This window comes from Lutjanus erythropterus, chromosome 3 (assembly GCF_056507025.1).
Source record: "Lutjanus erythropterus isolate fLutEry1 chromosome 3, fLutEry1.hap2, whole genome shotgun sequence".
Lineage (NCBI taxonomy): Eukaryota > Metazoa > Chordata > Actinopteri > Lutjaniformes > Lutjanidae > Lutjanus > Lutjanus erythropterus.
Window position 1 is genome coordinate 37371275 of NC_139319.1, and position 21499 is coordinate 37392773.

The 21499-nt window shown below is 40.2% G+C and overlaps 1 protein-coding gene across 3 annotated transcripts; it reads left to right on the forward strand.

Moving 5' to 3' along the window:
* Positions 1–741: 741 nt before the first annotated feature.
* Positions 742–21499, forward strand: rfx1b (regulatory factor X, 1b (influences HLA class II expression)). 3 transcript variants are annotated; one of them, XM_084716046.1, is made up of 18 exons: positions 742–895; positions 2517–2892; positions 8462–8559; positions 8653–8745; positions 10722–10792; positions 10916–11234; positions 11329–11510; positions 11600–11719; positions 13327–13448; positions 13836–13954; positions 16056–16159; positions 16247–16398; positions 17298–17395; positions 18695–18844; positions 18940–19151; positions 19236–19389; positions 19482–19527; positions 20517–21499. In XM_084716046.1, the coding sequence occupies exons 2-18, from the start codon at positions 2544–2546 to the stop codon at positions 20693–20695; spliced, it is 2568 nt and encodes an 855-aa protein (XP_084572172.1). In that variant the 5' UTR covers positions 742–895; positions 2517–2543; the 3' UTR covers positions 20696–21499. The 3 variants fall into 3 exon arrangements, with proteins under 3 accessions (XP_084572172.1, XP_084572173.1, XP_084572174.1); XM_084716047.1 differs by having other exon boundaries at positions 8656–8745; XM_084716048.1 differs by lacking the exon at positions 8653–8745.

Below are 21499 nucleotides of genomic sequence, written 5' to 3' on the forward strand. Positions count from 1 at the left end.
ATATGTATTAATTCCTAACCCAAGAGAAGTAGATGACAGTGAAAAGCTACAGGTTCTATTAGTAGTGGGACATGCAGCACACTTAACTGTAGAAGATGTGACTGCATGTCACAAAATAAGGGACATATAAGCAAAACATCATCACTGAATGTGACACATATATCTTGAGCCAAATACACACAATGCATACAACACATTTACTGTTTTTATGCCATATTCTTGCTCTCAATAATATCATCATTGAACTGAATTGTATTACCCTTTTTTTTATTGTGTATTTAATGCATGGGTAATACTGTTCACAAGACATCCATGCCAATAAAGCACACTTGAACTGAATTTATCTGAATTGGTGTTCACTACAAATGACAAAGAGAGATTTTAAAGGCCAACTGGTGATACTGCAGAGACTTAAATAAATTGTGGAACTTCTGAATGTTATGCAATATTAAAAATTCATATGAGCCCATAGAGGGAGCAGAGATAAGCTAAGCGGTGGTAACAACATTTCATGAGAAATGAATGAAGTGAATGACAGGACATTCCATCATTTTCCATCTATCTGCTTGACATTCTGAGCAATCACAAAAGTAACAGTAGAAGTGGTCATCTGACGTTAGGCTGTGGTGAAAGTGACAGACAGGACGTGTCTACCAATCAGCGGCCAGTTATTTCACTGACGCTGCGACCACCTCCCAAGTCAGCCAATCAGCATTTAGCACGGGGCGGGGCGATGACGAGAGGGTAGCAACAGTTGCCCCGGTGAAGGCAAGGCGCCATAGTCACGGTAGTCCTGGCGACAAGAACCAAGCAACGGGAGTCAACAATAACAACCTAAATCTGAGGAAAAAAACTTGAACGGCTAAAAAAAGGACAGTACTGGGACACATTAGAGGTGAAAAAGTGAAATATAAACGAATTATCATGTCATTGCGTTTTAATTATGTGTGCGTGCTTGTTTGTACAGTCGTCAGCGGTAATGCGAAATTGCTCGAGCGTGTCGGTGATGAAAGTGGTTGCTAGCTTCTTTTCCAAACGCAGACCGTTGTTATGGCGATGTCAGAGCTTTGATAAGAGCACAAGATGGCGGGTGTGTTGTGCCAGCCGTACTTTCTTGTGCTAATTTGTGACAATGTTCAAGCTGTTTCTTGCGCTTTCGGTTACGACGAAAGTATAATGAGACGCTATTGGTGGCGTGGTCGTAGATGTGTTGACTGTCTGACATGAGTAACTAGCAACTAGCTAGCTCGCGTCAACGTCACAACTCAACGTGAGCTGCTAGCAGGGGAAGCTATCCCTCTGTCGCTTTCTCAACTCACTTTTCAAGCAAAGCTGTCAAGAAATATTAGTTACTGAAAGGAACACACCTCAATCGTTTATGACTACTTAACGCTGCGATATGCGTGTGTCATGTTTCATGGTGTTTTTATGACTTTGAAAAAGTTTTCGGTCTGACATTGGATCGGGCAGGTCACTCCCGTGAACACGGTGTGCAGATGATCATCTGATTGTCTTGTTTGTCGTGCTGGTTAACGCAGGAGTGGCTTATCTTCCAGTGGGATGGCTTTAAGTCCTGACTGACAGTGGGTCCGATGGTTAATATAGAGTATATTTACAGGTGGTCTTATCTTTGGCTGTCCATGGTGGCATATTTCCTCATCTTTAGTTTGTCATTAAGTTTTTATTTTACTTGAAACGCGATGGTCACTGTCAGTGAACCTTATTTTGGAAATGTAATTAATGTCTTTATTTATGGTGGTTAAGATTACACCGAGTTTCATGCTGGATCAAACAGGAAAAGCTGTAGACTACTGCTTGGTCTCAGACAAAAGCCTTACTTCCTCCTCTGGTTTATGTTCCCCACACACTCTCTCTGTCTGACACACACACGTGTGAGTGTAGCCACACCAGGTCTGTGTGGCCAAAACGTATACAAGAGAAACTATATTCTAACAAGCATGTTGCTTTATATGTTTGTAGCACTTTCATTGTTTACTGGGGTTTATATGCTGAAAATCATGAACACTTGAATGTTATTGCAGTGTTGTCAATGTTTGAAAAATGCTTGGATTTTCATGAAAGTGCTTGTTTGAAATTGTAATTGCATTATTTTTTATAATAAATGGCAGCCTGACTGAACAGCTAGCTTTTTAGATAGGGAAATTAAATAAGTTGGATGTTGGCTCAGGTTGTAAAGGATGCCAAGTCTGCTTACAGACAAGTGACACATTTTGAAACATTAAACTTTGTAGTGTGTTCCTTTAATTTGTCACTCTTATGTAGAATGCTACCGTGAAACATACATTTGGTTGTTTAAAGCACAATAAGATCTGATTTAATGTGATGAAGAAATGAAACATTCATTTTTAGTATATGTATATAAATATGTAATTCACGACAGTTGTAATGTGCTGGAAAAGCTTGAAAATGCACCTGGTAAATTCTTTAACAGTGCTTGATTTTGCCTTTGGATAATAGGAACACTGTTATTAAGTGCCATCTCTTTTCATCCACAGAACTAGTTACTCAAAGCATTGGTTGCCATGGCAACTTCTGGATACTCGGAGGACCTTCAGCCTCAGCAAGCCAACACGGTAACCATAGCAACATCTGCTGCCACCACACCCTCATCCGCAAAGACGGCACACTTCCTGTCCGAGATCCCACCGTCCTCTGGAAGCATCGCATCAGCAAACCAATCAGCCACGGCCTCAAAAACAGGACAGGATGCACTTTGTTCTCAAGCACCGCCCACTCAGGCCCAGAGCCAGAAGGCAGTGGTTCTGACCACTCCTACGCAGCACTATGTGACCCCTGAGATCCAGCACTCTGCTGTCCAAAAGAGTAATGGTCAAGGCAGCTCGCCTCAGTACATCATAGTAACTGTTACAGGTGAGAGACACATACCCACATAATACATACTGTGCACACACACAAAATACACACCTTCTAGCTCACATAGGCAGCAGGAGGGCATAATATGACATGCAGTCAGAGCAAGCTTCAGTTTGTCCCACGTCTGTGTCAAGAGTGTGAGCGACAGGTGGGATCCTAGTTCCAGATTGGCCATTTGTCCCGTACATATGGATAGATTTTACAGTGCAGAGGAGAGTTGTGTATAAATCTTTGTCTATACATACATACAAAATGATGATAAATGCTTGTCTTTAGTTGCAAGGACCCGTCATAATGTCTTAAAATTTCCTAGTTTTTTTGACTACCAGTGTAAACAAAGTTAAACAAAAGTAGTGTTAAGATGTGACAAAAAAAATCCAACAGTTAATCAACAGAAAATTAATTGTCAACCGTTTTATTATCAAATGATTGTTTTAGTTATTTATCACAGAAAATCACCAAATAGGTTCTCAAATGTTCAGAATTTCTGCTTTCTTCTGGTTTATGTCATCAAAAATGTAATACCTTTATGTTTTGGATAGGGATGTCCCGATACAACTTTTTCACTTCCGATATGATACCGATATTGCAGCCTTGAGTATTGGCCGATATCGATCCGATACGATATCAGCACGAATCATACATACTTTTATTACTTATTTTGTAGTGTGGAATGTTAGAAAAGGCTTGATCAAGTGATGTTACTCAAACAGAGAACAATAGTCAGCAACCAGAGTCACCTATCGGAGCGCTTATATTGGAGATTTTAGATGCAGTCCGATAAAATCTGATACTCGTTTTTTGGCTGATATCGGACTGATATCCGATATCAATATCGGATTGGGACACCCCTAGTTTTGGATTGTTGGTTGTAGAACTGCAATGTTTAGTCGAGTAATCAATTTGTCAATCAAAAGAAAGGTTGTTGCAATATATTTTGGTAACTGATTAATCCTTTCAGTAAATTTTCAAGCAGAAATGTCAAACATTTGCTGGTTCCAGCTTCTTAGATGTAAGGATTTGCTGCTTTTCTTTGTTAGTCATGTTGGTAAATGAAGAGTCTTTAGGTTGTGGATTGCTGGTTGGACAAAAAGCAATTTAACAGTGTCATTTTGGGCTCTGGGAAATTGAGATGAACCTTTTTTTAAAAAAATCATCATTATTTATTCACCTTTTTAGTCTTTATTTCTATGAACAGTTCTAGACAGACAGGAAATGGGGAGAGAGTGGGGGGAAGACACACTGCAAAGGACAGGTCACTTTTTGTGTAGTAGTTTTTATTGTAATAATAATAAAATCCCATGGCGCACCTGGATTTGCCTTGTGGCACAGCTGTGTGTAAGCTAGCACATTGTTTGGAACCACTGGAAATAAGTAATTGATTAATTGTGAAAATAATCAGTAGATCATTACTTGCAGTCCTAGCTGGTTGACATAATTAATCATTTGGATTATGTCAGATTTTAATTACATGGTTGTTGTAGCAAATAGAATTTGCGATTAGGATATTATCATAATATTTTTAAAAAATTAGAGAAACTGTGTTTATTGTGCGTTTTGTCATAACTGTACAAAAGCATACAAAAAAGTGCAATTTCATGTAGTGGATAGTGAATGGTGGAGGCGTTGGGGGAGTGAGACAAAGCGAGAAAGAAATGGGAGCACACAGTATGTTTAAGAGTTAACACTCTTAATGTTTTTACTAACTAGCACTACATATGAATAGTCAGCATGTTTGTTGACCTGGGTAATTATTTTGGCACTTACATATGCATCAAATGTGCAGCCATTTCTTTTCTTTATTCCCAGCCTAGATTTCACTCTTTATCAGTGTTTTGACAGCAGGACTTTTAACAAGAAATATCTGTCTAGTTTGGAGCTGGTCATCAATAGCTGCAGTAACGGTCAGCGCAAAATATGTTCAAATGATATCCACAGAATTATCTGACTATATTTGTACATAACAACCTGTATTGTAATAGTTGTTAGTTACGCTGATGTTTGTTAGTTCAGTGTTTCTTGTGTCACATGGGTTGCAGGGTTTCTGCCATACTGAGTTGCATCCCATCTTTAAAATAGTCCTGATTAGATGGCAAGAATAAAAAGAATCAGAGATTTAAGGCTCATTAGGATTGAGAAATCACCGTTGTAGTTTGCCTGTCTGGTTGGGTAGTGCATACATTATGAGGACAAAATAAGCTGATGGACTTGGTTGCTAGGCTGCAAAGTCCCCAACGTGGGAGCTGCTGGATGAAACCTGACTTCACTTCTTCTCTGCTGCTTTTGCTTTTTTAGGGAGTTAGTGCAATAATTATGTTTTTCGAAATTATATTCCATCAACATTAGGGCTGGGGAGGCAGTATACTAATATTATGTTGATATTGTGATATGAGACTAAATATCGAAAATTTTGGATAATGTTTTGTCATGATATGACATAATTTTCCTGGTTTTAAAGGCTGCATTACAGTAAATTGAGGAGATTTTCTGAACTCATCAGACTGTTCTTGTTGTTCTTTTATTTGCCTTTATCTCACTTAGTCATTATATCCACATTACTGATGATTATTTATCAAAAAATATCTCAGTTTGTTACTATTTTGAAAATCACCAATAGTCATATGGAAGTATTTGGTCAAAAATACTGTGATATTAGGTTTTGTATTGCCCAGCCCCGACAGTATGTTTATTTATATCCTAAAAATAATGAGATATTATTTAAAAGCCATATCAGCCAACCCTAATCAACATGCCTCTTAATTCCTGCTGTAATACAAAAATATGATAAGCCAGTATCTATGGTAGCTAATGTCATGTGTGCTTTCAAGGCTTTGGACCTTTTCCAGATTCCAGAATTAAAATCAGCCCTGTCATTAAGAAATCAGTTCATACTTTAAAATATGGTGTTAACTAGGAGAAATGAGAGACAACCAACCCCAACACTGGTGTCTCTCTGTATGTTTATTTTAGGGCTGTCTATTCGTAGATCTTTTTGCCTGCTAGTATCAAGTAACACTGTGCACTCTCACCCAGAGTGAGCGACCCACACGCCTGGGGCTCGTCTCATGCTCATGAAGTAGGACAACTAAGTTAGCTGAATAACTGTGCTTATTAAAATCTGGCATTCAGTCCTATCTTGAACATGGGCCGCTGTTAAAAACAGCTGGGCTCTACTCCGCACAATTATGCGTCTTGTGTAGTGATAAACATGATCTATAGAGCTGTTTTGGTTCTACATATCCACAGTTATGATACCAGGCTGTGTTTAAAGATTTCCACCAAACACAGTATAACTATACTCACTTCTTTTGAACAACACAAAACAGAAGGTATCACATGTAACATATAGAATGGAAAACATGTTTTTTTTCTGTTCAGCTGGGACTTCATAATATTAGTAATAGAGCAAAATTTGTTTCAAATATAAATAATTTTGCTACAGGGCTTGTGTCAAAGCCGTCAGGCTGTAGCTCACTTGGTTTTTATAGAGAGTACACTTTGCAGCATCATGCCTTCACCAGTTTAACTGGTAGAACTTGTAAGAGAAATCTTCTAACTGAAATTTATGATATAGGAAGAGCTACAACTAGAATTATTTTCATTGTCAGTTACCAGATATTGTTAATATCTTATTGATTAATCAAGTATTTCTCCTGTAAAATGTACAGAAAACACAAATGGCTTTCAGTTTCCCAGAGCCAATATTGATGTCTTAACATTGCTTTTTTTTTTATTCCTGTACCCAACAAAGTTTTGATATTTTTGTATTATAAAAAACTTGATTAGCTAATAGTTTTAGTCCTACCTACAATATCCTGTGATGAAAAGTGTAGACTATATATACCAGTTTTATCAACAAAATTTGATTGGTTGGTGTTACATTGGCACACGCCAAAGGTTTGTATTTTATAGCTGCAGTTGTCAGGATTAGGTTAACCTAAACAAAGTCATGGACCAGATTGACATCGGCTTGATTGTTTTGTTCTGTCAGTACCTTCATTAGGCTTTTTCCCAGCGGTCAGCCTGTGGGAAACACTATCTAACCTCTAATGAAATGCATTGTTGTTGAACTGTGCCATGAGAGGAATTTTAAGTTATTCAAATAAAAAGTTAAGGCTTTCTAAATTGCCAGGTGGGTTGGAGCAGTTAAAGGGATAGTTCAGATCATTTAATGTGGGGTTGTATGAGGTACTTATTGATAGACAGTGTATTACAGTAGATGCCAGTCAGCACACCTCCAGTTTGGAGGAGCAGAGAGAGGAACCAGCACAGAAGCTAAGCAATGTACTGCTGTGGACAGGGCCAGCAACAAAACATATACCATATACCTTGCATTGGACAGCCTTTTCAGATGAGAAACTGCTTTTCTATAAGCCAAATATCACTCTCTCCAAACCAACCAAAGTCCATGGGTGAAATCAGTAATTTTACCTTGCAGAATACAGGAATTGCTGATATAATCCGGCTTCAGTCAGTTAGTTTGTTTGCATAATTGTGTGACTTGGGTGAATTCAAACCATCCTTTTAAAACACCAAGGTCACACAATTATACACAAACAAACTAATCAATCAGTCGAGGCAGTGGTAGACCTGAAACTCCCGTTATTCTGTGAGTTAAAATGACTGATTTCACCCATGGAGTTGCATTGGTTTGGAGAGAGCAGTATTTGGCTTATACACCAGTGCTTCCCTGTCGGCAAATTAAAATGGTGAAAAAATTCCAAATATAGGTTACACTTAAACTGATATAGTGTTTTTAGGTGGACCTATTCTAGGTGGCTGAAGTACTTTTGTTGCTAACCCCATCCAACAGCAGTTAATAGCTTAGCTTCTGTGCTGCTACTCCTCTGCCTGCCAAGGGCTGCCAACCACCATCCGCTGTAGGTAATACATTGACTATCGATAAGTACCTCATACAAGCCCATGTTAAATAATTCGTACTCTCTATTTAAGAGTCAAAATGTACAAACATAAGAGGAGAGACTGGTTATCATTTTCCATCAGTTATAATGTAAAATTAAATTGAGTTGTGTGTGTTAAGAGTTGTGCCGGCTCAAATGTAACTTTGGGTATGTTTACAGCGGTTAACCCAGGATGAGATTACGAGCTGGTCAGTGCAAAACAGCCACCTCACCTGAAGGCTACAAGGAAGTGAAAGTCACCCCCTCCCCCGCCTACCTACCATCCTTTGTTTTCTCCCTCTATCCATCATCTCTCATGTATCTCTCATTTCCCTCTCTCATCTGATCTGCATGTTTACAAGATGGAGTGATTTCTCTCTCCATCTGGGGAGATTAGCTGTCCAAGGCTGTCCGTCTGCATACAAGATATAAGGATCAAAGTAGAGTTGGACACACACACTCTTCATCATCGTCACTGTCAGTCTCTCCTCAGCTGAACAAAAAAACAAAAAAACAACAAACTTTGTCACAGGATGTTCTGTGGTGGATGTTATTACGATTTGGAAGCAGTATGTCGTGAGTACTTAACGTGTGCTAATGGTGGCTTTTTCTCTTGACATCCGTTCTGTCTTCTGATAAAACTTCTCTCCCCCTGCCGTCCTTAGAGGGCTCCGTTCACTCCAACGACAGTCTGTCAGACTCCAGCCCACCCGCCCCTGGTGTTCCTACTCAGGTGGTTCAACCAGTGCAGAACACCCAGCAGGTAAGATGCGCACAAACTGCATGAATTTCTTTTTTTGACAACGTTGTCAAGAAAAACACTTGTTTCATTTGTCACTGTGGCTTCACTCACCAGCAGAGGTCAGTGTTGCAAGCGGTGTTGCAGGCAGCAAAGAGGATTCAGACTGGCCACATCAACAACCTGCCGTCTGTGCACATTAACCAGGAGGTAAACAGACATACTAAACATTTCCTCTTACCGTGTAAGATGAGTGATGGAAATGTTGTGCATTTAGTTGAACTTGTTAAATATTGACAAGTGATTAAGCATTAATAATCTATAAGATGCAAAATGCAGGTATATTTGTCAGTCTAAGTTTTATTCTTTAATCCTAGAATCCAACATGAACAAAATAATAAAACGATAAGGCTCTTGCTCTAAACGGCTGCTCTTGTCCACCTGTCCTTACCCAGTAAATGGCTCCGCCAAACAAAATAATGTCAAATGTGGCTTAACCATCAACATTTCTAGATTCACAAGTTAGACCAAACCAAACCACGAGAAAACCTGTGAGCTCCAAAGAAATAGTACACAAAACATACTGTACATTGTCGGTTAATACATTTTTGATTTCTTAAATTCTTAATGGTGATTAATCAACGGATTATTAGTCATAAACATCCCTATGCAAGCTCATAAACAATAAATTCCTGATGTTAAAGTGTAAACATAATGTGATGGTGCATGCATTATAGCTCTGTCCAGTGTAAAAGGCAGATAGAAAAGAGAGGGATGCAGGATGCACATCTATTCACACTCCTCCCCTTTCATTCACTCTCACTGCAGCCTCCTCAGGCTGTCTGAGTTGTACCTGAACACTGAACTCTGCAGGTCATGCTGTTTGCCTGTGTGAGTGAATGAGGCTGTTAGGATTGTTTTTGTACCATCACATACATTCATCTTTAATGGCAGAGTGCAACCCTGCCACTTCATTATTTTCCTCGTTGTATTCCATAATATCCATCTTTAAAATATCACGTCTACCAAGAAAAACAGGCAATAGTTTGGCTTAATGATGGTGAACCGTCAAACAGGTTTCATTAATTGTGCCTGCGTGGCTCCTCCTCGGGACAAAATACCTCTTGACCCAGTTATGGAGCACAGCACACTTTATTCAGTAGAACATGGTGTGTTGTGTACAGTATTAAAAGAAAACTGGCTGATATATGTCAAGTTTCACTTGCTGTGCATTGCTGTTTGTTTTAAGTTAAAGGTCTAAAGCTGCTCCAGTCTGAAATTATATACACTCAAAAACATAAACACTTTTGTTTTTGCTCCCAGTTTGAAGTTTGAGTTGAAGTAAGTGTTTAATTATTTCTCTCAAATTTTCTTGGTAAATTTATTGAAATCTGTGTTAGTGAGTACTTCTCCTTTGCTAAGATAATCCATCCACCTGACAGGTGAGGCATTAAGAGACACAGCAGACAGCCACTATGAAATGTGCAGTTTTATCTTGAAAAAGGCATCATTAGGCACCGAACTGTAGCCCTATGTGAAATAGCTATAGTTCAGTGCCTGATAAATTCAACCTAAAAGTGCACATTTTAGTGGTCATCTGCGCAATAATCATACTATTTAATCATGTGTCACACCTGGCAGGTGGATGGATTGTCTTGACAAAGGACTCTTTGCTTACTAACACAGATTTGAACAAATTTGTGAACAAAATTTGGGAGGTATAAACCTTTTCTTCAACTCATGAAAAATGGGAGAAAAAATAAAAGTGATATTTTTTTTGAGTGTGAATGACCAACTCTTTCAGCTCATTGTTTTAGTTTAGTTGTTTATTTATTTGTCTTATTTTTAACTGCCAGCAACTTAATTGTCTGGTTTTACTCTTATCACTCTGATCTGTGTTGTTCTGAGCAGCAGCAGGCAGCTGTTTTGAGATTTAAAAAAACCCATTATACTCTACTTGCCCTGCACATAATAACACAGACAAAGCTAGTGAGTAACTGGAAACATAGTGGAGCATTTAGCAGGTAAAGAGATAGCAAGAGTTGGTGGAGACAAAAAACAGAGACAAAAGAAGAGTGGCTATTGTACTGACGTTAAATAGAAACTGTTTGTTAACATTTCACTGTAACATCTTTATATGGTAATAGTATGACAATATTTAATCTCCTGTTTGCCTGGTTTTGCAGGTGGAACATGAGTACTCTGGCCAGGTTTATGTGGAAGGAGGAGGAGATTCGACTTTTACCTCGTCCACCATGTAATTAGACACACACACACACACACACACACACGACTGATCAATCACACACCTTTGTTCAGTCACATAACTCTACCTATAGTGCATTTATATGTTTCTGTGTGTGTGTCTTTTCCTGTCCAGTCGATCGAGCACCTACCCTTTCTCCGACTCGCCCCTCTACTCCCAGACCCCTCCTGCCTCCTCCTCCACCTATTACGAGGCCACGCCCAGCTCTGAGTCAGACATTAGTGGCTCTGTAACCTCACAGCCGGTTTCTGTGGCAACAGCAGGAGCCAATAGCGGGGGAGCTGCTGCGGGTGGAGGGGGCTATGTCATTCAGGGAGGTTATGTGTTAGGAGGAGGAGGAGGAGGGGGAGGAGGCGGGGGAGGAGCAGCAGCCACAGGTGGCGGAGGAGGGCAGAGTTACTCCAGCCCTAACTCTCGTGCCCCACCTGCTACTGTGAGTACTGATGTTCAAAGTGGAAATGTATTGATAATAACCTAAGACATAAAACTTCAGAAAATTAAATTATGTGAGTGTCCGTCTTCCCTAGGTGCAGTGGCTGTGTGATAACTACGAGGGGGCGGAGGGGGTGAGCTTACCTCGCTGCACCCTCTACTACCATTATCTGCTGCACTGCCAGGAGCAGAAACTAGAACCTGTTAATGCTGCATCCTTCGGCAAACTCATCCGGTCCGTCTTCATGGGGCTACGGACACGGCGATTAGGGACCAGGTACACGCACACACACACACACACATACATTGATTTTGATAGACAAGTATCTCAGGGCCTTTTCATAACTTTTCATGTGTGTGTTTCAGAGGGAACTCCAAGTACCACTACTATGGTCTGAGGATCAAATCGGGGTCTCCTCTGCTCAGACTGATGGATGAACAACAGCACATGGCGATGAGGCAGCAGCCTTTCTCACAGAAAAACAGGTAACCACATGTACTTCTGTCCCTGTTGGTGAAATTTGTAAACATACACGCAGACACATTGTACTGCTATAGTAAACAGGGCATAAATGCAACAACAAGATGTATTAATTTACCCTTCTTAAGTCCCACCACTTTTGGAACCTTGGCCATCTTTCTTCTTCCCTGTTTCCTGTACACACATTTTGTTCTCCCAGTGGAGTGAGGTCTTAACCTGCCCTATTCTGACTCTGACTGGCTAGTACTTGTTGCCTTTGTTGGTTTGGGTAAGTTTAGGCATAAAGAGTGTGATTGGGTAGGATTAGAGTAAGAATATCAGATTAAGCCAATCAGAGGCGCAGAGTGGCAGGACATACCCTTGCTTCTTACACACTTACATATGCTGTGTGGTAGACTCATCTTTTACCTCTTTTTGACTAACAAGAACCTACTTCGGTGCTGGTGCTGGTGCTGGTGCTAGTGCCAGTTTGGAGTTGGCTCAACTTGTGGTGGTGGTAATGCACTGTAATGCTGCTTGCAGCTTGCAATAAAAAGAAAGAAAAAAAAAGCACAACAACTTCTAAAACTACTACTAACTACTACTACTGCCTACTAAATGAATAAGTCTACTGTTACAGCAGATTCATCACTACTCAGACAAGACATGACTGTATCACACTCCCGCAATCTCACCTGGTGTTACACTATATTAGGTAACCTATTAGATTATTTTACCTGCAATGTTGATATACTAATGTATGAAATATATCACATACTTTACTTAAGTAAAGGATCTGAGGACGTCCTCAAACAATGCAGGTTGCAGGATCTGGTGGGTAACAAAATACACTGGCCTGCAGCCACTCACATCTCCAAATCACAACACAGCAAACCTGACAAACAGATGTTATTTGGATAAACTGACCACATTTGGGGAATCTCATCATTGCTCTTTTGCCTGAAAAACAAACAAACAAACAAACATTAAACTCTTGGGTGCTCAAGATAATCCCGCCCCCTGCCCATGTCATAGGGGCTCTTACTATTGGCCCAGCAAGGAGTTTGGAACAGGTTTCCAGGGCAGTGAGCCTGTTTGTTGGCTGTCAAAACAAGAACCAAATTTTGAATATGATTTAAAGATGTTGCCAGGGGACCTGTGTGTGTGTGTCTGTGTGTCTGTGTGTGTGTGTCTTGTTATACAACCTTGTTGTAAATGATGAATAAATCCCCTTGTATCCTGTAGTCACATCTCAATTTAGATCATGTTAGCAAACACTAGCTAACCATCGATTAATGTAGATTAGCTATATAGATAACTAGTTTCATCGGATAACTGATGTTAGCAAAATGGTAGCAAACCCATCAACACCTTTTAAGTATCTTTAACATTTGGTTTTCTTTTCAACGTAGATGAGCCTAGCACACAACCTATCTGAGCACAGGAAACAGAAAAGGAAAAAGCTGCACCAAGCTTGTTCAAACATTATTGGAGCAGAGAGTGAAAAAGGGAGGGACTTAGGAAGGGTCGGTTACTTTGCTCACAGTATTATGTTATGTATCTCAACATCAGCTGTGTCTTCCTTTGACTCTTTCTCTTTGTGTCCCTGATTTGTGGCTACTCTGTCCAATAGGATAAAGCCAGTTCAGAAGACCCAGGGCATCATCAATGGGACATCAGGTGGGATGGGTCAGCAGCAGGCGACGGCACTCTGTGATATTTCAGCGCAGGTGCAACAGTATCAGCAGTTTCTGGGTAAGCAAGACCTGCACTTTTCTAGTAACACAGTGTTTTACTGTGTGATTTAATGTAAAAGAAGTGAGACACAATTACTTTTTTTTTTTAAGTTATGTTTTTGGGCTTTTCTTGCCTTTATTTGATAGTACAGCCGAAGAGTAGACAGGAAAGGGGGGTGAAGAGAGAGGGGATAACATGCAGTAAAGGGCTGCAGGTGGGAGTCGAATCAGCGGCCGCTGCAGAGGACTGACAGCCTCCATACATGGGGCGGACGCTCTACCAACTGAGCTTAACAGCTGCCCTGAGACGCAATGATTTTTGATAAAGACTGGGTCAGAGGTGTAATTGAAGATGTTCCTGCTTTTCTTCATTCCCTCTGTTTCTCTGCTGCTGTGTCATACGTAGAAGCATCAAGGCCGCTGCCAGACTTTGTGGACATTGATGTGCAAAATCGAACCCTGCCAGATGGGATCCTTTTAGAACACCTCAAGGCCTTTCAGACTCTCTACAGAGAACACTGTGAGGTAGGCAGTCATTGATAATGACACACACGCTGATTATAACATAGAAGTTAGCTTTGCTCTCTTTCTACATACAGGGGTCATAGCCCTTTATGTCGTTACTGTTCAGTGTTGATTTAGTTTTACTCATAGTCTTCTGACTGAAATGCCATTTATTTTAAGTATTTCAGTCATCTGAATTGTTTTAGTTGACTACATAAGATTTTATTTGCACTGTAATGTATTATTTAAATGTTTCTCCATCATTTCTAAGCTCATTATATACTCCTGGAGGTACTATATATTAATTTGTTATTGATATTAAGGACATTGAAACTTTACTCTTGCTATCTTTAGTGTATCAGTCAATATTTTTCATTGACAATCTGAGATTAGTAACTCTGGGTCATTCATTTCTCCAATACTACAGGACAACAGCAGTTTCTTTTAGCTTGTTTTGTATTTAAAATTTAGTGAAAACACATCAGCTGGGGTTAGCTGATAAAATGTCAATACAGTAAAAACATCTAAAGATACTACAAGGAGTTTTTTTTCTTGTAGTAGCTTTAAGTGTGCTTACCTTTGCATGGATTTTGAAATGACTCGTCTGCAAATGTTGGTTCAAGTTGTTGTGTGTTAGGGTCAAAATATAATATATTTTCCTAAAAAAGACAATTTATATATTAGGGATGGGCATTAAGACCCAGTTCCACTTTAGAACCAGTTCAAAAATTACAATTCCATCAATATCATTAATGAATTGAATGTAAATTCTGCACTAATCAATCTTACATGCATATGTGGATTTTTAGTCCGCACATACCCTTATGTTTCCCTTCTTCAGAACACGTACTACTAACTAAAGCATCATCTTTGCTTCTTATGGTTCTTATGCTTCTTATCTTATACTTTACTTCTGCTTCTTATAGCATCCATTATGCATCAGGAATATTGTATCCCACCTCTTCAGAAAAACTCCAGCTGGAGTGATTAAATGTACAAGACCCTTCACACATGTTGTCAACTAAAACATCTCTAAACCAGCACAAAAATGACAATTACCAACATAAACCACCATTTTCTGACCAAACACGTCACAAACACTAACAGAAAGTAACAGATGTACATTAAAAACACAAACAAATTCAAAAAATAAATAATATAATAATAATAATAATAGTTAAAAAAAATAGTAAACTTAAACTCTCAGCAATGCATCATGGGCATCATGCAAATGAGGGCTGTGTCTCAGCATTGTATGTACAGCACACGTGAACCTCACAAGTCTGAATCCTACAGCGCCTCGCGATGGTTGAAGGAATCCGTGAACATTGAACAAGCCTCTCAGACGGTGAAAACTCCCAGCAACAGTTCTGACATAGAAGTTTTTACCACTAAAATTCAGTTTCAGCCTCATGTAACCTCAGACATAATGTCAATAATAATGATAATTAACAATTATAATAATAGACCTACTTTCTTCCACATCACTTATGAGCCTAACCCTAACCAAACGGTTGTCTTTGTGTATTTTATTAAACAGTTGGAGTCACAGAGTAAATGTTTCAGCTGAAAGGGCAGAATCTGCTCTCAGGAAGTGACAGCAGAGTCTGACCCTGTGCACAAGATACAGGTGGTCTTAAAGGCATCCTTATCAATAAGATCAGACAGTTCTGTTCTCATGGCCAAACAGTAACAATTAAAAAATACTTGAGTGATGAGTGTAAAACTACTAAAGTAAACAAGTTATACAAACTCAGCAAATATATGGGTAAAAGGTCAAAGTTTTCATAATGTAGGTATATAATATATTTCTATAACAACTCACTATAAGAGTGTGGTGGTGGTGGCTGTATCTGCAGAGACTCTGCCCTCCACTTATATTCCAACCCCAAACATTGACGTTTGATGTCCTAGCAATGAGACACAACAATAAACTATCTTTCTGATGTGTTTATGAACAGCTTGGATAAATCCTCAAAGTGCTAAAAGACACAAAACTCCCTGTACTATCTCAAAAGTGGAAAATGAAACATTCTTTCTGATGAAAATCTCAAGGAGTCATGACACATTAAGTGTGAAGATGGTTTAGACACCTCTGTGATGCTATGTGTGATCCCCACAGGCCATTCTGGACGTGATGGTCAACCTTCAGTTCCCTCTTGTGGAGACACTGTGGAAATCCTTCTGGAGGTTCAGCCAGAGCAGCGACACAGAATCACTCAACCTGTAAGTGTCACGAACACACTCAAACAATCTGATGAAAGAAACACCAGGGCGTACGTCTGAGTTTGAAGGGTCTGTCCTCTCCTCCAGGCACAACGAGTCTGAGAAGCGTCTGCCCAAATCGTGCCTAGTGGTGCTGTGCAAGTATGAGCCGGTGCTGCACTGGACCAAAGAGTGCGACAACCTCCTCTACCAGACTCTGGTAGAGATGCTCATCCCTGATGTATTGAGACCCATCCCTAGTAAGTTAGTAAGCTCATAAGAGCTCTGCATACAGAACTGTGTAGTAAACCAATCACGACTGACTGATTTACAGCATGCCAGCCCAAAAAGGTGAAGGAACATTCAGGGTTCCTACAGGTGCTGGAAATCCTTGAAAACACTTGAATTTGAATGTATTGTTTTCCAGGTTTTAAAGGTGCTTGGATTTTGGATCAAGTGCTTGAATTTATAATTGCATTATTTTCCTAACAAATCACTGTCTGATTGAATTGTTTGCTTTTTTAAGATAAAGAAATGAAATAAATTAAGTTGGAGAGAGCCTGGCCTAGTTTAACAGGTGTTAAACATTATATTTTATACATTATATCTCGTCACTGGTAAGATTAGATCAGAAGATATTCAGACTCAGAAGTGGTATTCTTAAGTTTGGGAATGGTTGGTTTAAATGATTGTTTTATGTTGGCTCAGCCTGGTTATATTGGCTGGTCTGCTTACAGAGAGGTGACTTTTTTCACCCTTGTCACCCCGCTGTAGAATGCTATCACAAAACATAATTTTAGTTTATTGCACAATAACATCTGATTTAATGTGACGAAGAAAGGAAATGATCATTTGATTATACATATATAAATGTCATTTGCCACAGCTGTAAGGTGCTGGAAAACATAGAAACTGCACCTTTAAAATTCTTGAAAAGTGCCTGAATTTGACCTGTAAGTTGGTCTTTCAATCAGGGCAAAGTTCTGGGATTTTGCTTTCTACTCCACACCAGCATATTTAAATATGAATGCACTCTCTCTCTCTCTCTCTCTCTCTCTCTCTCTCTCTCTCTCTCTCTCAATCTCTATCTATCTATCTATCTATCTATTGCTCTGTCTCTCTATCTCTCTATATATCCATCTGTCTATCCTCTCCTCAGGTGCCTTAACTCAGGCCATCCGTAACTTTGCCAAGAGTCTGGAGAATTGGTTGACAGGCGCCATGATGAACATCCCAGAAGAGATGGTTCGCACAAAGGTATTTGTATGATAATAAATATCTCGAGTGACCACTTCTTCAATGTAGTACTTCTCAGCCTCAGTACACCAAACAAACTTTTTCTGTGCAATTAATTTGCAAATTAATAACATATTTTCTCTAACTTGTATCAAGTTAATGAGAGCTTTCACATCTACAGCAGAAGTGAACAATATTCCGGCTTATATATTTTGGAGTGTCTGTTATGTCTTTTCCTTACACATGCTGGCCTGATTCGACTTGGTTTGGCTCAACGTGTCAGCCCAGCACAGCTGCACTTTAAAACCCTGTGTTGTTATTAGAAAGCTTTTGCTCTGAAGCAGTTATTTTTGGAAATGTTAGGTTTTCATCAACAGTAAATTAACATGACCACTATACAGCTGAAAGCAAACATGTAAAATAAGGCAGATACCTAAATGTATAAACCACAATGCAGGAGAGAAACTAAATATGAAACCACAGAGATTCTGATAGAAACTACAAAAATACTGAGGGCTGAACACAGACACTTAAAAAAAAACCCCAACTCTTTTCTCTCTGCTCTCCTGCACGCACAAGCTTGTTTGAGGGGGAGGAGGAGGGTCATCATGGGTTGGCTGTGGTTGGCGAGGCGTCACCACAGCTCACTTGGATGTGGGTCAGGCTTGCTTTGGCCCCATTCCAGAGAAGGTCCGTCAGGCACAACTCAGCACAGCCACGTGTTAAAAGTGGTAATGGAAACGCAAATCAGCATGATACGGTTTGACTTGGTCACAAGAGACATTGAAAAAGCTCCATAATTGTACCTGTGTGTGAACAGGCACACAGCAGCAGTTCAGTTATTCACACCCAAACCACTTATTTTACCTATAAAGACCGACAGATTCAGTGTTAAAGGCTGCAGTGCATGAATGGGTCAAGTGCAGAGTTTCCCTGTGGGTGAGTGAGGTTTGAGTCGACAGAGGTGTGAAATTACATGTCAGTGTAACCTGTTAGTTATAGTTTTCATTAGTCTTTAGTAATTCAGTGTGAATTACTCCTCTGCTTCTTCTTGCTTGGTGCCAGCTGTCACTGTTGCGCTTCAGATTGTCTGATGGACATTCTGAAACACGTCCTGAAGCGGTTGTGGTGTAGTTTCATCTCACGTTCGCAGAATCGCGTTGTGCTTGATGCAAATAGTCTGGCATGTTGCAAATTCACCTCTGAATTATTCACAATTTCCTGCCATTTATTCACAGCACTTTTGGCGTGTAAAGGCCTTTATTGTGCTTCCTTCCTGACATGCAGCAACTTATTATGGCTCCTCCTTCTTTCCTTAAGGTGGTGTGTGTAGGCTCTTTCTCCCAGACTCTTCGCCGCTACACCAGCCTGAACCACCTGGCCCAGGCAGCCCGCGCCGTCCTCCAGAACTCAGCCCAGATAAACCAGATGCTTTCAGACCTAAACCGGGTGGATTTCACTAATGTACAGGTTTGCACCTCTGTCTCTATCTTGTCTTACTGTACATTTGTATTGTAGTCACAATAGAGCAGAATCTTGACACTGTCCACCTGTGTCTGCTGTAGGAGCAGGCATCCTGGGTGTGTCAGTGTGAAGACCGTGTGGTTCAGCGGCTCGAGCAGGACTTTAAAATGACCCTGCAGCAGCAGAACTCTCTGGAGCAGTGGGCCACCTGGCTGGATGGTGTTGTCACTCAGGCCCTGAAGCCCTACGAGCACAACGCTGTCGCCCTACCAAAGGCTGCCAAGGTCTTCCTGCTGAACTGGTCCTTCTATAGGTGAGGGGAGAAGGACAAATTGTAGATCAAAATGTTTAGTTTCATGTTGAAGATAACGTTCTTTGTCTGTCACTTTCTCACCAGCTCTATGGTGATCCGGGACCTTACTCTTCGCAGTGCTGCCAGTTTTGGCTCTTTTCACCTGATTCGCTTGCTGTATGATGAGTACATGTACTACCTGGTAGAACACAGGGTGGCCCAGGCTAAAGGAGTGACACCCATTGCAGTCATGGGAGAAGTAAGTGTCTGAACATACAGCTGCTCACATAGTTTTAGTCTGAACTGCATGACACGTGTTTGTAAATGTCCAATCTACGCTCTGTGTTGCAGTTCGCCAGCACCATCAAGAGCCGAACCTCCCCGGACCTGGAGAAAGGTAATTTCAGTGTGGTGCTTCTCACAAATAGATTCAAGTTTGTAATCAGGGGCCACATTACAGAAACTACTTAGTCTTAAGTTAAGACAGGAAGAGTCTAAAATAGGAATTTCCCCAATTTGGTATTATAGAATCAAATCCTAACTAACTTCAGGAATTCTCTCATCTCACTTCATCCTGTCTTAGCTCAGGTTAGGAAATTCCAGATAATCATCCCAATATCACTTACAATTTTTTATGTCTGTTACCTAGCAACCAACGCTACTTTTCTCATGTCATAGAGCCGAACAACTTTGTAACCCTTTGTTTTCTAAAACATACTGAAACAATTGAAACACTGAAACATACAAAGAAATGAAAGAAAGCCGACACAGTCTCACCGTATTCGACATCCATTATGTGAAAATAAAAAAGTAGCCATATGGATAAAACAAATTAGCTAATGCTATAGTTGGCTACTGTTAGCAAGCACTATAATTAGCTATTGTTAGAAAACACTAGCGTTAACTATAGCTAGCAAACGCTACTGTTAGCAAACATTGTGCAAACATTACCTTTAGCTTCTGTTAGCTGCTGTTAGCGAACACTACAGTTAGCTCAGTGAACACTACTATTAACAACTTAGGAAACCCTGGTGATAGCTATGCAAACAATTTAGCTACTATTAGCGAACACTACTGTTTGCTAGTTAGCTACTACTAAAGGTGGAAACGTAAAAATTAGGACGGTTTAAGTTATCCTAAAGTTAGGAGAGTTCATTTAAGATCTTGGGAAGTCAAGATGCTTTTGTAAGACACTTTTCTTCTCTTCGATTAGGGTAGGAACATCAACTGAGGAACTGTTCATCTATAATGACTTTTTCCCCAAATCAGATCCTAACCCTAATTACCACGGTTACCAAACGGTTAACTCAGGATCTATAAGTCATGAAGTCTCTGTGGTACAGGCCCAGGCCACTTAATGTCAATGTCAATACCTTTGTCCATCAGAAGAAGAAGAGGAGGATGAGGAAGAGGAGAGCGAGGACGACACCGGAGATCTGGTGCTGCAGTCCAGCTCGCTGAGCGCGGTTGATGAGGAGAAGGAGACGATGGAGCCGCCCGCCAAGCAGCCCAGGACAAGTTTAAATTTGCACACTCTGACTGAGACCAACAGCACATCACCTTAGTCAATCATCTGTATAATTATCACACACACACACACACACACACACACACACACACACACACACTCTTTACACACACACACACCTTTGCTTTAAGTTGAATGTTATGCCATCCCATTCTGTCATCCTGTGTGTGCTTCTGGTTTGCAAACAAATGATGTTTGGTGTTGAGTGTGTGTGTGTATAACCATGTGAGAAAGTGGGAGAGCTCTTTGCCAATTTTGTATTCTGTACTTCTGTGCTGCCATTCTTCCTCTTTGCCTTCACCTGGTCATTTACAGACCCCCCACCCCCCCCTCTCCCTGTGCCTTCCCTGTTTATCCAGTGGCTGGAAGTCAGTAGCTACTCCTGTCCAGCCTAAGCTGTACTGTATACAGTATAAATACATATATAAACATATATATTCTTGATTCCCTCCTGCCCCGCCTTAACCACTGACCTGATTGCTGTGGAGAGATGATAAGACTCCAATGCTCTTCATTGTGCTCTATACTCAAAATATCACTCACCTTGCCTTTTAAAGCAATGACTATGCAGGGGAGCTGGACTTTAATGAACAGTATTGTCTGATATATGCGATTTTTAACCTCAAGAGTAGCATCTGGAATGATACTGCAACGTGGTTTTTGTTGGCACATGGATGTTGACTATTTGTGGATGCCATATTTTACTTTTTTATGTCTTTTCCTTATAAATTTGGCCAATTAACTGCTACCCTGTGCCTTTGAGAGATTTCTATCCTGAAAAAAAGCTTGTATTCTATATATTCTGTATCGGTGGAATAATAAATGAAGGTCCTGTGAAGTA

Coding starts and splice junctions, on each gene's coding strand:
- rfx1b (XM_084716046.1), top strand. CDS start 2,544: ATGGCAACTTCTGGATACTCGGAGGACCTTCAGCCTCAGCAAGCCAAC. Junction 8,560..8,652: donor CAGTGCAGAACACCCAGCAG/GTAAGATGCGCA, acceptor TTCACTCACCAG/CAGAGGTCAGTGTTGCAAGC. Junction 19,528..20,516: donor CTCCCCGGACCTGGAGAAAG/GTAATTTCAGTG, acceptor TTTGTCCATCAG/AAGAAGAAGAGGAGGATGAG.